At 43.2% G+C, this 12899-nt stretch overlaps 1 protein-coding gene and 1 long non-coding RNA gene across 2 annotated transcripts in view; one reads left to right on the top strand and one right to left on the bottom strand.

Moving 5' to 3' along the window:
• LOC114877395 overlaps positions 1-12899 on the bottom strand; it is a 61039-nt gene that overhangs the window by 9489 nt on the left and 38651 nt on the right. The gene's annotated exons all lie outside the window — the stretch shown is intronic.
• The window catches only part of LOC114877391 (nephrin-like), a 244880-nt gene continuing 232910 nt past the window's right edge, over positions 930-12899 (top strand). Inside the window, exon 1 of the mRNA XM_029189912.2 lies at positions 930-3007. Within this exon, the coding sequence (XP_029045745.1) occupies positions 2923-3007 (85 nt within the window). The 5' untranslated portion in view covers positions 930-2922. The remainder of the gene's footprint in view (positions 3008-12899) is intronic.

Here is a 12899-nt window from a genome sequence, read left to right as displayed (position 1 = left end):
GTTAGGGTGCGTGTAGATGAATTTTTTTGCCGTACAGATTCAATCGTAACTTCCGGCGAAAGGTTTCGAAATATTTACGCACGTGAAATCGATCGCCGGCTATGGAATCGAGAAAATATGCTATTCGAAAGGAAAACACGAATCTGTACACGAATCTATATAGTTTCAGAGTAAATACAAAGCTACTGTAGGGAGTGTTTTCGTAGATGGACGAATATAGGCAACAGCAACCCCTTAGCTGTGTGCCGACGTTCTCCGATTCGTTTTCTTTCTATCGCGGGATGCAAAATTCGCGAACAAATCGAATTTTGTTTGCGAACTTTTTCGATTGTTCAACGCGCTCCACAATCTTCAGCGAGTGCTTTGAAGTAAAGAAACGAAAATCATACATTTTCAGTCAGAACATTTTATATTCGATAAATATCGTAGATTATTTTCGTAACGGACTTTCAAGTATTGAACAAAGACAGAGAAATATGCCTTGACGCAGATAGTTTCCTGAATAAATTGGTTATTCTATTCACGACAATCTAATGTTTAATTAAATTCTACAAAAGCAAGACACGATATCGAACACCGTAGAACGTATGTGGGTCCCATTACCCCTTTCGCGAATGTTTACCAGCAAGTAGTATTATTCGAATGTACGTCCTTCCGTGTAGGACAAACATCCCGTTCAAGCTTAGCATCAAAGGGGTAAAGAGAGAGAGAGGGGTAGAGAGGAGAGCAGCAGGAGGGAGCAGGGTGCACGGTGTACGCGTCGAATCCCTTTTCACCCCTTTTCACCCCTTTCACCCCACTCGCGGATTTTCCTCCGACACCACCACCTCCTAGGGAGGCTTTGCAGGCTGCGCGTCCGTCGCCGCGCCGTTTGCTCGTCTTCTTCGTCAGTGTGCCGTCCGCCGTCGGTGGAGGACCACGTGTTCCTAATTTTTATGTAGCGTCGCGTCGATCTGCGTCGTCGACTTTTCTCTTTACGCGCGCTGTTTTCTCTGCCACCCCCGCAAACCCGATGCAAAGAAAAAAAGAAAGAAAACAACGGCTCGATTAATTCTTCATCCGCGAGTGTTTGTTTCTGCTGCTCAGTGATCGAAGGATTTATCGATAAAATGACTGAAAGTTGTTTCAAACACGTGTCAATGGGTAGTGAAGGAAGATTCTACGATCGACGAGCAAACGATGATATTTCGCGACAATATTTCTTGCTTGATGCTGCGAAAGGAAGAGTGTAAAGAAAAGCGCGCGAAAATTGAAAGGAAAGACTCGAGGATTTTCAGTGATTATGGTCGGTTTATATGTCGGCTGATATTGATGATCTAAGGGTTGATATTCGACAAAATCTTCACTCGGATCGATTTCGAATAGATTGCAGGCCTGTCTCGTGTCGTTGCTTGGACCTATTCCAGGCAAACCGAAAATCAGTGGCGAGCCAACGTGATCGAAAACCTCCCCGCAGTGCTTCACCTTTTCTTTGAATCATGAAATAACGTTCACGAAGAAATACGTCTGGTGATTAACCATTAGAAAAAGATTTTTCAACGTACACCCGCTTCGTCCATCTTGAAATGATTTTTCATTCGAAATCTTGTTACTAATTAATTTGATTCCTCCGCACGAAGCGATCATACACTTTGTCGAAGTTTACTAAGGCAACTTATAATTTTCGATCATTTGACCAACCCTTAAAAGCCATACAACCGATGATGCCCATAAACGGAAATAGCGTACGAATGGCTAGTTCGAAGGTTTGAAAGCATCCTAGAAAGTTTTCCACATGGGAGTAATTAGCGAACTCGATACTGCTCTCGAATGGAAAGATCTGTGAAGCGTGCAATTACACTTCGCGTGATGGAATCATCTTGAAAATCTATAGAGAAAGGAAAGCAAAATTCAATTTTCGATCGCTCGGTCGAAACTTGACGGTCATAGACGAACAGTTTAGAAAGGATACACCGTACGGACGTCTAGTTTGAAGGGTTGAAAGCCTGTCGAAAAGCTTTACTCCCAACAGTAATTATAATAACATTCAAAGTTCGTTTGGCAAAACTTTGCGCGTTACGTACCTATACACGGCATCGTCGTTACGAAGGGTGGAGTGTATAGACATCCAGCTTAAAGGGTTAAAAGCGTTCCGAGAAGCTGCAGAATTTAAGGATACGTTCAGAATACATAGATGCCCCGAAAAGTTGGCAACGCGTTTAAAATCGTGAACGGTGCCGTCGTGATCGTGATCGTGATTGCGATCGCGGCAGAGGCGATAGACAAGGTGAGCTCAGGTGTAAGTTGTCCAGGTGGCAGTCGGTTGAACGCTACTTTTTGAACCGGCTGTGTTGCTACGGTGAATTCTGCGGCCTCGGTGGACACGTAGCATGGTCACCGTTGATTACGGCTATCATGCCGGTCGTTGCAGGTTATCGGCGGAAGTGGCGAGCGGTTAGGTCGGAAGCGCGTGGGACGCGTGTCCGGCGAGCTTTAATATAGCTGGTGGATGAGAGGCAGGAGGAAAAAAAGAGAGGAGACGGTGAAGGAGGGGTTGCGGTACGCGGTTGTGGATGCGGTGCTGGCTGCTTTAATTAGCGTTTAACCGAAGAGGAAAAACAAGAGGCGTCGGATTAGAGGTACCAGAGTCGGGCGAACGTTAATGAGAGAAATCAATTTATTTCTCGTTCCATTTCGTCCTGTATATTTTGACGAGGCAAAAGAAAAAATGTCGATCATGGATCGTGGACGATGGTAGATAAAAAGAGGTCGGAAGTGCGTAAGATGAAAGTGCAGGAAGTCGCGAGTGAACCGGATACTGTACGAGGATGACCTAACAGCAAGTCTCGATTGAAACCATTCGTCGTTTGCTTTTGCCTGTTCGCGTACGAGTGCTCTGTGGGATTCGTGACGAGGATAACGAGAAACAACGAACGAGAGAACATGTGGAGTGTACTGTTACTCGTCGGACTAACGAAGGCTGTCTCCAACGTCGCTGGGATCGCTTCCACCGTTGACGAGAAATCGGGTGAGTCCTCTTTCTTCTTTTCTCTTCACCTCTCGTTACTCGGATGGGAGAAGAAAGTACTAGCAACGTCTTGATCTCGAGGCGTGTCTTTTCAAGCGTTTTTCGATGAGATATTCAGCAGCGAACGGTAGCTGTATCTTGTGTTTTGTTGTTGTCGAAACGAATTCTCGCCTCCAAACGATCGATACAGCTTTATAATATTTTCAATAGATGAGCCAGGCCTATAGGGAAAAGTAAGTTTGAAATAAGAGAGGATATCGTGTTGAAAATTTTGTAACAAACCTATAAACACTTGATTCAGCATAGGTAGTATTTTACTACTACACCATAATGTACTCTGCACTGTTAATAAAATGTACAGAGAACTCTGAACGCAAATTTTTAATTCTATTTCGAGCCGGTACGCGTCATGATTCTATTTTCGATGTTCCTTTATAATTATGCAAAACTTGGACCATATATTAATGAGTTGTTAATGACATAAATTAATGGATTATTATTATCATCATTGTTACTAATGATGCAAATTAATGAAATACTAAAAGCTGTGATAATCCAGATCACTGTGGGTAATTAATAATTTGCGAGCGTATATTGCTAACCTTTAGTAACCTTTTACGCACATTTTACTGTAGATAGTCCTTAATTGCTTATCATCTAATGATGCGGTAAGTAAGTTATCAGGCTTTGTTCTAGACCCCGAACCATCTTGGTTGGAAAGTTGCAAAGTTTAATTCGCATGGAAACATGGCGAAACAGTGTAGTTGATTTTTCGCGGAGAAAATGGATTCGAGGGGATAACGATTTTCGCGCGATTCCTCTTTTCGAAAGACCGTAGAGGGAAGACGGGTCGATAGGTATTCCCCGAGTGTCGTATAATGTATCGAGTACGCGTCTGTGCTTTCGTTGGTGGTTGCATTTCCTGTTGGTCCCACCGGATGGTTCGTAGTATGCATCTTTGCGCGATCAAGCGCAGCTGCATGTAATCAAATTGGACGGATACGTAGGATTTGAATTTTCCTCGAATAGACATTGATTTTCTCTGCTATCATGGAGCTTGCGTTAACACTGTTTTTATTTTACTTATCGTTTTCTCATCACAAAACGATCGCAAACGTACCGCCTATGATGTTTTCCGTTTAAAAGGCAAGTTTGTACCACTTACAGGGTACAGTAATATTGTAACAATTAAGAGTAATACGTTTGGAGATTCGAGTCCCAAAGCTCGAGGAAGTTTCTCATTGTTTCGCGATTGAAAACTCGGCTTTGCTAAGCGGCCAAGGTGCTCGTAATCGTTCTCGTGCTCGCTGTCCTATGACGCGCATTGTCTTCAACACGAAAGTTCTCCGACTTGGCGCAACTACTCCGAGAATTCGATTAAAGCCGGAGTCTCGGTGGCCAACTGGTCGGCTGGTCGTTCGATCCGATCTCTAAGTCCACGACATTCCGATCGTCTGCGACCGCGATTCCCAGGATCACCTGACGTTTCACGCCCGTTATCCAAAAGGTTCTCTCGAGAATCGTGAATTTTGCCCTTTGGCTTGAACTTTGGCTCGGCCGACCGAACCGACGTAAAAATCAGGGAAATGTAACGAAAGAAATCTGTGCGAACGCGACTTGGAGAACGGAAGTTACTGGGTGTAACACGTTTGAAGTTTCGAAAGCAAAACTTTGATTTTCGTTTATAGGATATTTTGATAGTTGCCTACTGACCATAGATCGTTGTTTATCTCGGCTTCTTTATCTTGTTTAAATTTAAGTAATTATCTATTCTGCAGCAAATTTCTATTTACTTTCATTCTTTATTATTAATTATTGCACGTACCTACTTCCTTTTCTCTTCTCTCTGTTCGATAAACACTTCCATTGCAACATGCGCAAATATGCCGACGGATCGAGCTTGTTATTAATTATTGATGCCACGGCAATAACTCGACGCGACGCGGTAATAATGGTCGAAAATATGATCGCACGGAGAGAGAGAGAGAGAGAGAGAGAGAGAGAGAGATAGCTGTACGTCCTACATACAGGAGAACGACTGACCACGCGCAACGTTCCCGCGCTACGATGCACGGTAAATATATTCCTGTAACGCAACAATTATCGACGGTATCGTTTATTATTACTCGTTCGTCGGCTTCTCGCTTCGACGAATACCGGAGCGAGAAATATTATTGATGTAGTTATCTGTGGGAATAATTAAGTCCTTTCATTAATCGCTGACTCGTATCTCCGATGCAAGATTTGGTCCGTTACCGATGTTTACTTTAGAGAAAGTTTCATCTTCTTTTATAATCAACGATTGTAGATTTAGCTCGTACCAAACATGTTTAGTAATAAACGTTTCGACCAAATATTTAACATCCATCCTTGTAATTGGATAGATTTGCAAATATGAAGTATGATAAAATCTACTAACGAAATACAGAAGGTTTTGTACTTTCCTTGTGAGCCACAAAGTCGAGGCAACATAGAGAACGGTGCTTAACGTAGTATCGAGTATTCGTCGACTTTTCTTTCTCCGAGAATGTTTAACGAACCGATTTGCCGTAGTTTCTTTGGCGCGCGCGCTTTCTTCTCTGTTCGTTCATTCGCTTGCGCAACCTATTTTTCCGCGTCAACTTCGTCCTCGGTTATTTTATTCCTTAATTTGCTCCTACCACCCGCGGCTCGTCTTACCATCCTCCTCGGCTCCTTTCTCCTCGACACGGTTTTCCTTTCGTCGCTGTTTCCCTTCGTTTACTTCGGTGACGCGGCTTTTCTCTCTTTTTCTTCTTTTATTTTTTCTTTGATAAATAGCATTTGGGAGGGGAGACAATAAGACGTTTACGACTTACGATGTTACATCCATTTGGAACTTTGTCTTTTTACAATTCATAGCTCACCCTTACCGATATTTTCCATTAGATTTTTTGACGGTTTCAGATTTTTCTTTTACTTATTCTTGACGAAGTGCTATCGACGTTAATGAAACGGCCGGCCACCTAAATTCTGAGGATTCCGTAATTACTCGAATTTTGTTCTTGTAGCTACGATCGTGAATGCCGCAATTCACTCTACGTATGGTAATACATTTTTTTAATCATAAAAAAAGGTACCAATTTTTAAATGGTGAAGCAACTTATGAAGTAACTGTATAACTTTTCAATTTATCCAATTTAATATATTCAATTTAATATAAAATCAAGAGATGTATCTAGTTGTATATGTCGCGTAATGAAATCTTTTGCTGCTTTTGATATTTAACGCGTTCGTTAGCAACTTCGCTCCATCAAAAAGCCGAAATAAAATTAAATATCATATTTACTCCATCAATCAATATTTTACATTGGTGAATTTCGTACCTTCTCGACAACCATTGATCGAACGAGTGTGCGCATAGTAGCTCCCTCCGTAGCAAGTGTGCGTTCGTCAAAACGGAAAAGCAAATAAATTTGTCTTTTTTTTCGACAGAGGAAAGAGCTTTCGCAAACCTCGATTTGGCCGCTCGATTTATTTATTCTTTTTCACTGTTTTTCCTTTATTTTATTTATTTTTTTTTGTTTTTGGCTGCATTCAGGATCGGCATGGCATCGTCGTGTCGTTGCCGAGCCGCGTCGAATCCAATATTTCTCGTCGTATCTCGGCACCGGCTGTTGGCAACTCCCCTTTCCCTCCTTCATTTTCCCTGGATACATCTCGCCGCTTTAAGCTGCGATCCTGTCGCGTCGACAGTTACAAACGAGACGTCCTATAACTGTCAGCAAGTAGGAGGGAGGTACTAGTTCAGTCCGAGACGCTTCCTTCCTAGTGAAATTACGCGTGAACGTCTCTCGATCATGGCTGGTTACTTGCACGAAACTGAAGCGTTAACGTAACCGCGTGTCGTGCTGGCTTAATCGATATCCAAGCGATTAATCAACCCTTGACTAACTCTCCGCCTTTCGAAGAAGCTTTCCACCTTTTTATCGCAGCCTGCACCTCGTCGTATCTTTACTAGTGTTCGACTTTGTCAATCGTTCAAGCTTAAATCACGCCTTAACTATTACCAGCTATTATTATTGAAATCTTTTTTCTTTTTCTTTGACAAATCTATCGCTTCGTAGCTTATTCCTATAATGCGTATATGCGTACTGTTCGTCCGCGAGAAGATGGCATGCGATACAGGAAAGAAGCAATGGGGATCTTCGTTTGCTCCGCCTGACCCCACTCCTAATGTCTAGCCTAATCCCCACCCATAGGTTCTGTGGCTATGCTTTGAAGTCGTCGATTCGACAAGCGATTCGACCAATTACGAAAATACTTGTGACGCGGAGTAGGGATATCGGGTAGTGGGGGTTACTGTGCAGAGATGAGATGATGAGCGGAAAGAATGCGCGTACGATTGGTCGCAATCGGTAAGACACGCCTCACGCACGTTAATGGCCGATGCGGTCACATACCAATCGCTAGCCATCTTTCTATCTAAGCGGAGTATTGTCCACCGCTCACAAGTCCCATGAAAATAACGCAATTTGATTGATCGCGCCCCACCTCAGCTGACACGTACTTTCGTATAGCTGACGAAGGGTTGAATATTAGATATTGTGTACCGATTTAACGTGATTTTTCGATGTAAGTATAATATAACGATGATGCACTGCAACTTAATGCTAAAGCCAGGTTGAAAATGAATCACGTAGAAGATTGATGGAAAACGGTGCTTTATTCTTGATCGGAGCGTGCTCTGTGAAGGCTGTGGCGTGACTGGCTTAGGTAGATTTCGGTGCAGTAGGTTATTCTGCTAAAGTAAGAAAAACGAAATTTCATTGGCTAGATTTTCAACACAGAAACTAACTTTCTTGTAATTTGGACAATACCCTTCGTGAATACTACGCAACTACCTATAGACGTTCATAAGAATAAACTCTATTGTAAGAATGTATTGAAATATATTATTTTCTGCACCTTTTATTACACCTATAACACGTTCGACACGTACACATTTTATACATTTTCGCGTGTTATAAAGGCATGAACATTCTCGATCCAGTCACAATCATTACTTTTTCAACATTTCGTACATTTTTCAATGGAACTCTGTGCATTTTGTCGACGCGATAAATTGTAAGCAAGTAGCTCCAGTTCTCTGTTATTCGCAGAGGTTGCTACCCGATTTCTCTATCTTTCCATCTGTTCGATTAAATATGTTCGTCCATCTGGCGTCGACGGACGCGTCGGGGCGAAAGCAATTTCCGAACGATCGAGATCGTGTTCCAATTACCGATCCAGGCTCGCGAAGGAATTCGGGAAATCCTCTCGAGGGTGGAGGACGGTGAATGGAGGGGAGAAGGAAGCGTGGAACGCGGCCGTTTCGTTGCTACTGACGAACATAATTAATGCACCACTTTATTCTCATGAATTTATAATTTTCTGCGTTGGTAAATAACTGCAGCAAATATTTGCATGCGAGATGCAATAATTTCGTTGTTAATTTATTAGCGTTCGATGCGCACCGATATCGAAGTTACGCCGCTCGCGTAAATATTGGTATGAAGTTTCTCTGTCGCGTTATTCCCGCGATCTCTTGTAATTTCGTTTCTTTGTCGATGTGGAAGTGACGCGTACGCGTCACAGGAAACCGATTGTTTCAACGATATTTGTCGGATTTTCGTGTAACGAGTATACGTTTATGGATAATATAACTTTTGTGAATTAAATACAGTCGCTCGCATTAATTTTCGCCCATCGCGTCAACACTGAATTTATCGCTTTCTGTAATAAAGAGTTAATCAGAAATATTGTATTGCTTATTACAATATTGTTGAATGCCAATATAAAGAGGAGCACGCATAGTCAAACAATCGTTCGAATCGTGTTAAACCTTTAAAGCTTTAAAGATAATTGAATTGAAAACTAAATCGACATTCGTTGGTGCATTGAGCCACGAATCTGGGTTACTGGTAGATATTATTACTATCTCGGTTACCAGATGGTGGAAAAACGAGCTACTAAACTGACCCGTAGAACGGTATCGAAGAGTTTCTTAAACAAGACACCGAAAAGAACGCTCCCTCGATACCCGAAGAATGCGGAAACTCCATGGCTTCGGAGTGAACAAAAAATGGCATCTCTTGGATAAGTTAGTATTTAGGAAAGAATCAATGGTAGAGGATACTTTGGATCCTTTCCCTTTGTTTTTTAGCGAACGATTTGGAATAATTGAAGTGCCGTCGAGAACGAATAACGATTGCATTATTGCCGAAGCAAATGCAAACGCTGTTTCGCGCGATCGAAGCACAGAAGGCGAAAGAAACGGAAGTTGAAACGAATTCCATTAAAAGCAACGAGACTCTTTATTAGATTAGATTCTTAAGGCTTTCACGGTTCCCGTACTTATCTAATTGATCGACCGAATAATCCAGATAAGTCCATTGGTGGTCGCTGATCCGTGATCGAAATCTCTAACTTTACAATTATGTACCAACAATTATTATTTGAAGATGCATGATCTGAATGACAATCAAATGACGTACAACTGGAAGAAGAAGCGTTCTTAGCTCCGAATGAATTCGTAACCTGTCGGTGCGAGATCGAAGCCCGTTATCTTTGTCGTCTCTCAACTTTACCCCCGGACGCGAGGAATCGACGATAGGAAATAGTTTGAAATCGTTTTGCTAGACAACGCCGGAAGCGAGATCGTTTCTATCGACGAGATTCAATCCCAGCTCTGCGTCGACTCCTGCTGCGAGATCCTTACGAGTCTAGATTGCACGTGTCGACTGTACGACTGTACTACTCTATTCGATCCTGTTAATCTCGTCGATTCCATTGTTCGTACTAAGGTAAACGAATATACTAACGTTCGTATTAAATTCGCGTTCTTAATTCGTTTTTCATTTTGGAAACAGAGTTCAATCGGAATAAGGACACCAGTGTATTTGTGTATTTTTGAATGAGCCGGTATTGTGTAAACTTAAACAGATAGCAACGCAATCTGCTGAAAGCAGGGTGCGTGAATCCTGGACATTCGACGAGAACGAGGCCGAATCGTGGAAGGACGTCCACGGCATCCTTCTCGTCGTAATCGTCATCCTCCGGATTCAAGTTGCTTGACGCCGGCCTAACCATAGACAATGGGAGCATGGTCAGTACGGTACCATTATCCGCCTCTCGCGTCTATGACAAGCCCATGAATTATGCAGCGTAATGTAGACGGATACGCGGACCCCTCCTCTCCGCGCTTCCACGTCCACCGTGTTGTTCCATTCGGTAATGCTGCTCCTATTGCTTTCAGTCGCACGATTTACTCATTACTTGTTCGATTTGCGCTTGTTTACTCCTCCACCGCGATCCGGGGTGGAGGAACCTTCGTATTCGATCATTTACACTTCTTACAATTAGAACGATACAAGCTAGTCTTGCAATTGACGCGTATCATTTTCGCTTACGTTACAGTGTTCCTAACACCGTACCGTACACCGCAATTGCCAATATTACAGACCCTACAAATATCAATACGGTGGTGTGTAAATTGCCGTGGCAAAGTAGGGAAACGGCCGATGCCATGTTTCAATCCGACGAACGATCAGCAGCAGTTCCGATATTACCAGATTCCTATTACCTTGGCTTTCGCTACCGCCGTCAACATCGATCCATCGAAAACGCCACGTGCTTACCGCGTCATGAATAATTTGACATCTACGAAACGACGCATTCATAGCCGACGACTTCCTCTTTTCCTCTGTGCCCCTCCGCCGCTCGCGTTCACGAATATGTGTCAAATCGTTTCACCGAAACTCACCGTTCACGGCGAATTCTAATGACAATATCGAAGCGAACGATTCCTCTTTGAAAAGTATCAGTCGGAGAGCGGAGAGCAATTTTTAGAGAACGACTCGATTGTTGTGTAATATTTTCTGTGGATTTTATCACAACACCGACGACACTTTTATCGAAAGTTTCAAGGAAAAAGTGATACAAATTCGGCGAGTTTCTCTCGAGAAGACACTCCTATTTCTCCTGAATCGGTTTCGTTGGTTTGTTTTTTTTTCTTCCTCGATCATTCTACTGCTAAATCAATGAAAACACGAAGAAGACGCGATCGCACAGAGAACCGGGTTTATCCGTCGAAATGAAGTTAAAGCGAGCAGGAATCTCCTTTAAAAACGAAATTTCCCCCTCAACGAACTCGGTTACTGTGTGCAGACGTATAATCCTCGCTGGATTTTCGCGAAACTTTAACGCGAAACTCCGTGTGCAACGGTTAGTCAGTCAGTCAGTCTGTCGGTGGCCAATTATAAAATTCGCTGCGTAATAAATAGGCGACACGAGTGGGTCCACTCGATATCGCGAGAGAATCAATACGTTATACTTTGAAAGTTTTTCACGGATAGAAAAGTTGGATGGAGAACGGGGGTGGCCAGTTCCTTCTTGCCGAGGACGCGAGAAAAATCGTATGCCGAACGAACTCGAACTTATGGCCGATAGTTAACGAGTCGTGAAGCGCGATTAAAACTTTCCAACGATTTCATCGACGGACTTTTTTAACGTCGAACCCGTTCGCGATGCTCGAACGCGTTTTTCCAGTCGGTTAAAAGGGCTCCAGTCGCGAAAGGAATTGACCGAGTGAATAACCAACGTCGAACCTCGCTTCAACCCTTTCGAATGCGATCGCCGACTGTAGAGTTATCGTTTGCTATCGTTGCACTAGTATCGATTGACAAGTATTCGCAAAGATCTGAACGGTCTTCGTTCGGATGGAACAGCCACGGTGGTTGATAAAAGGAAATCAGGAAATTAGCTAGCGAAAATGTTGAACGGTCGACGGTGGCGCGCGTAATCGGTGCCAGGGCAAAAGCATCAGTCCCTAAGGAGTCATTTATTCCGTGAATGGATGACCCATGGAACCGGGTACGAGCGAACAGGCACGCAAGAATCCAACGGGGGGATATATCGAGTCAAACGTTACACCGTATCCGTCCTGTTATCACCGGGAACAATGACTACCTATTACGCGACTCTCAGCTCGTTTTTCATTATTATCGTAGGTCATCGGCCGACTCTGACGTGGCCGGGCAGGCCTTTACCTGTAATTGCAAATTGGTTCGTCGTTCGCCAACACAGATTCCAAGTTGCTGTTTCGCTAGTTTTGCAAACTCCTCGGACAGCGATGCATTAAACCGTAATCTACCGAAAACGTTTTACGTCCCTTTAATCGTTGCGAGCGTAAATCGCCTCGATTACAAAAGGATCAGATCGTCTTTGGCTTTTCAACGATCGTTGGTCTTCCCGTGAGACTCCGGTCGCAATCAACTTATTAAAAGGTAGATAAGCAAAGGCTGACCTATTCGCAAGCTAAAGATATGAAGTCGTTGGAATTCGTGCTACGTCTTCGAGGCTCCGGTAACTTCGGTTCGTGACTCTTCCGCGATGTAATCAGAGATCGTACGAGTAGGTAGGTAGGTAGGTAGGTAGGTAGGTAGGTAGGTAGGGTGTGCGTTTCACGTCGAGTGTGGAGTCTGCTTGCTCGAAACGGCCCGTGCCGGGATCGATAGAAGATTGCCCCGCTCGAGTAATCAGGGAAGGGAGAGAAAAACACGTGTTAATCGTCCGGGAACACGCGCGATAACGCGTGAAGGAAAAAGTAGTCGAAGGGCTAGGGCGGTGTTGTGAAAACCCTTTGACACGAACGAGTTTCGCGTAAATGAATAATTATCAAGTTGTTCCAGGGAGCAATGACGCCCGTACTCTTGTAATTGGATCAAACCTAAACGATTGGACGTCAGACGATTTTCGAAATAAAAAGCATCGTTGCGATGTTCTACGTTTCAACGCAAATAAATAAAATTGATCGATTTGGGTAACAGAAATTCTATCGATAATTTGTGTAATCAATGTAATCGATGACCTGAAAATTAAGCGTAATTTGAAA

This window comes from Osmia bicornis, chromosome 15 (assembly GCF_907164935.1).
Source record: "Osmia bicornis bicornis chromosome 15, iOsmBic2.1, whole genome shotgun sequence".
Taxonomy (NCBI): Eukaryota; Metazoa; Arthropoda; class Insecta; order Hymenoptera; family Megachilidae; genus Osmia; species Osmia bicornis.
The sequence above is the reverse complement of the archived record's forward strand: the minus strand, read 5'-3'. Positions and strand labels throughout refer to the sequence as shown.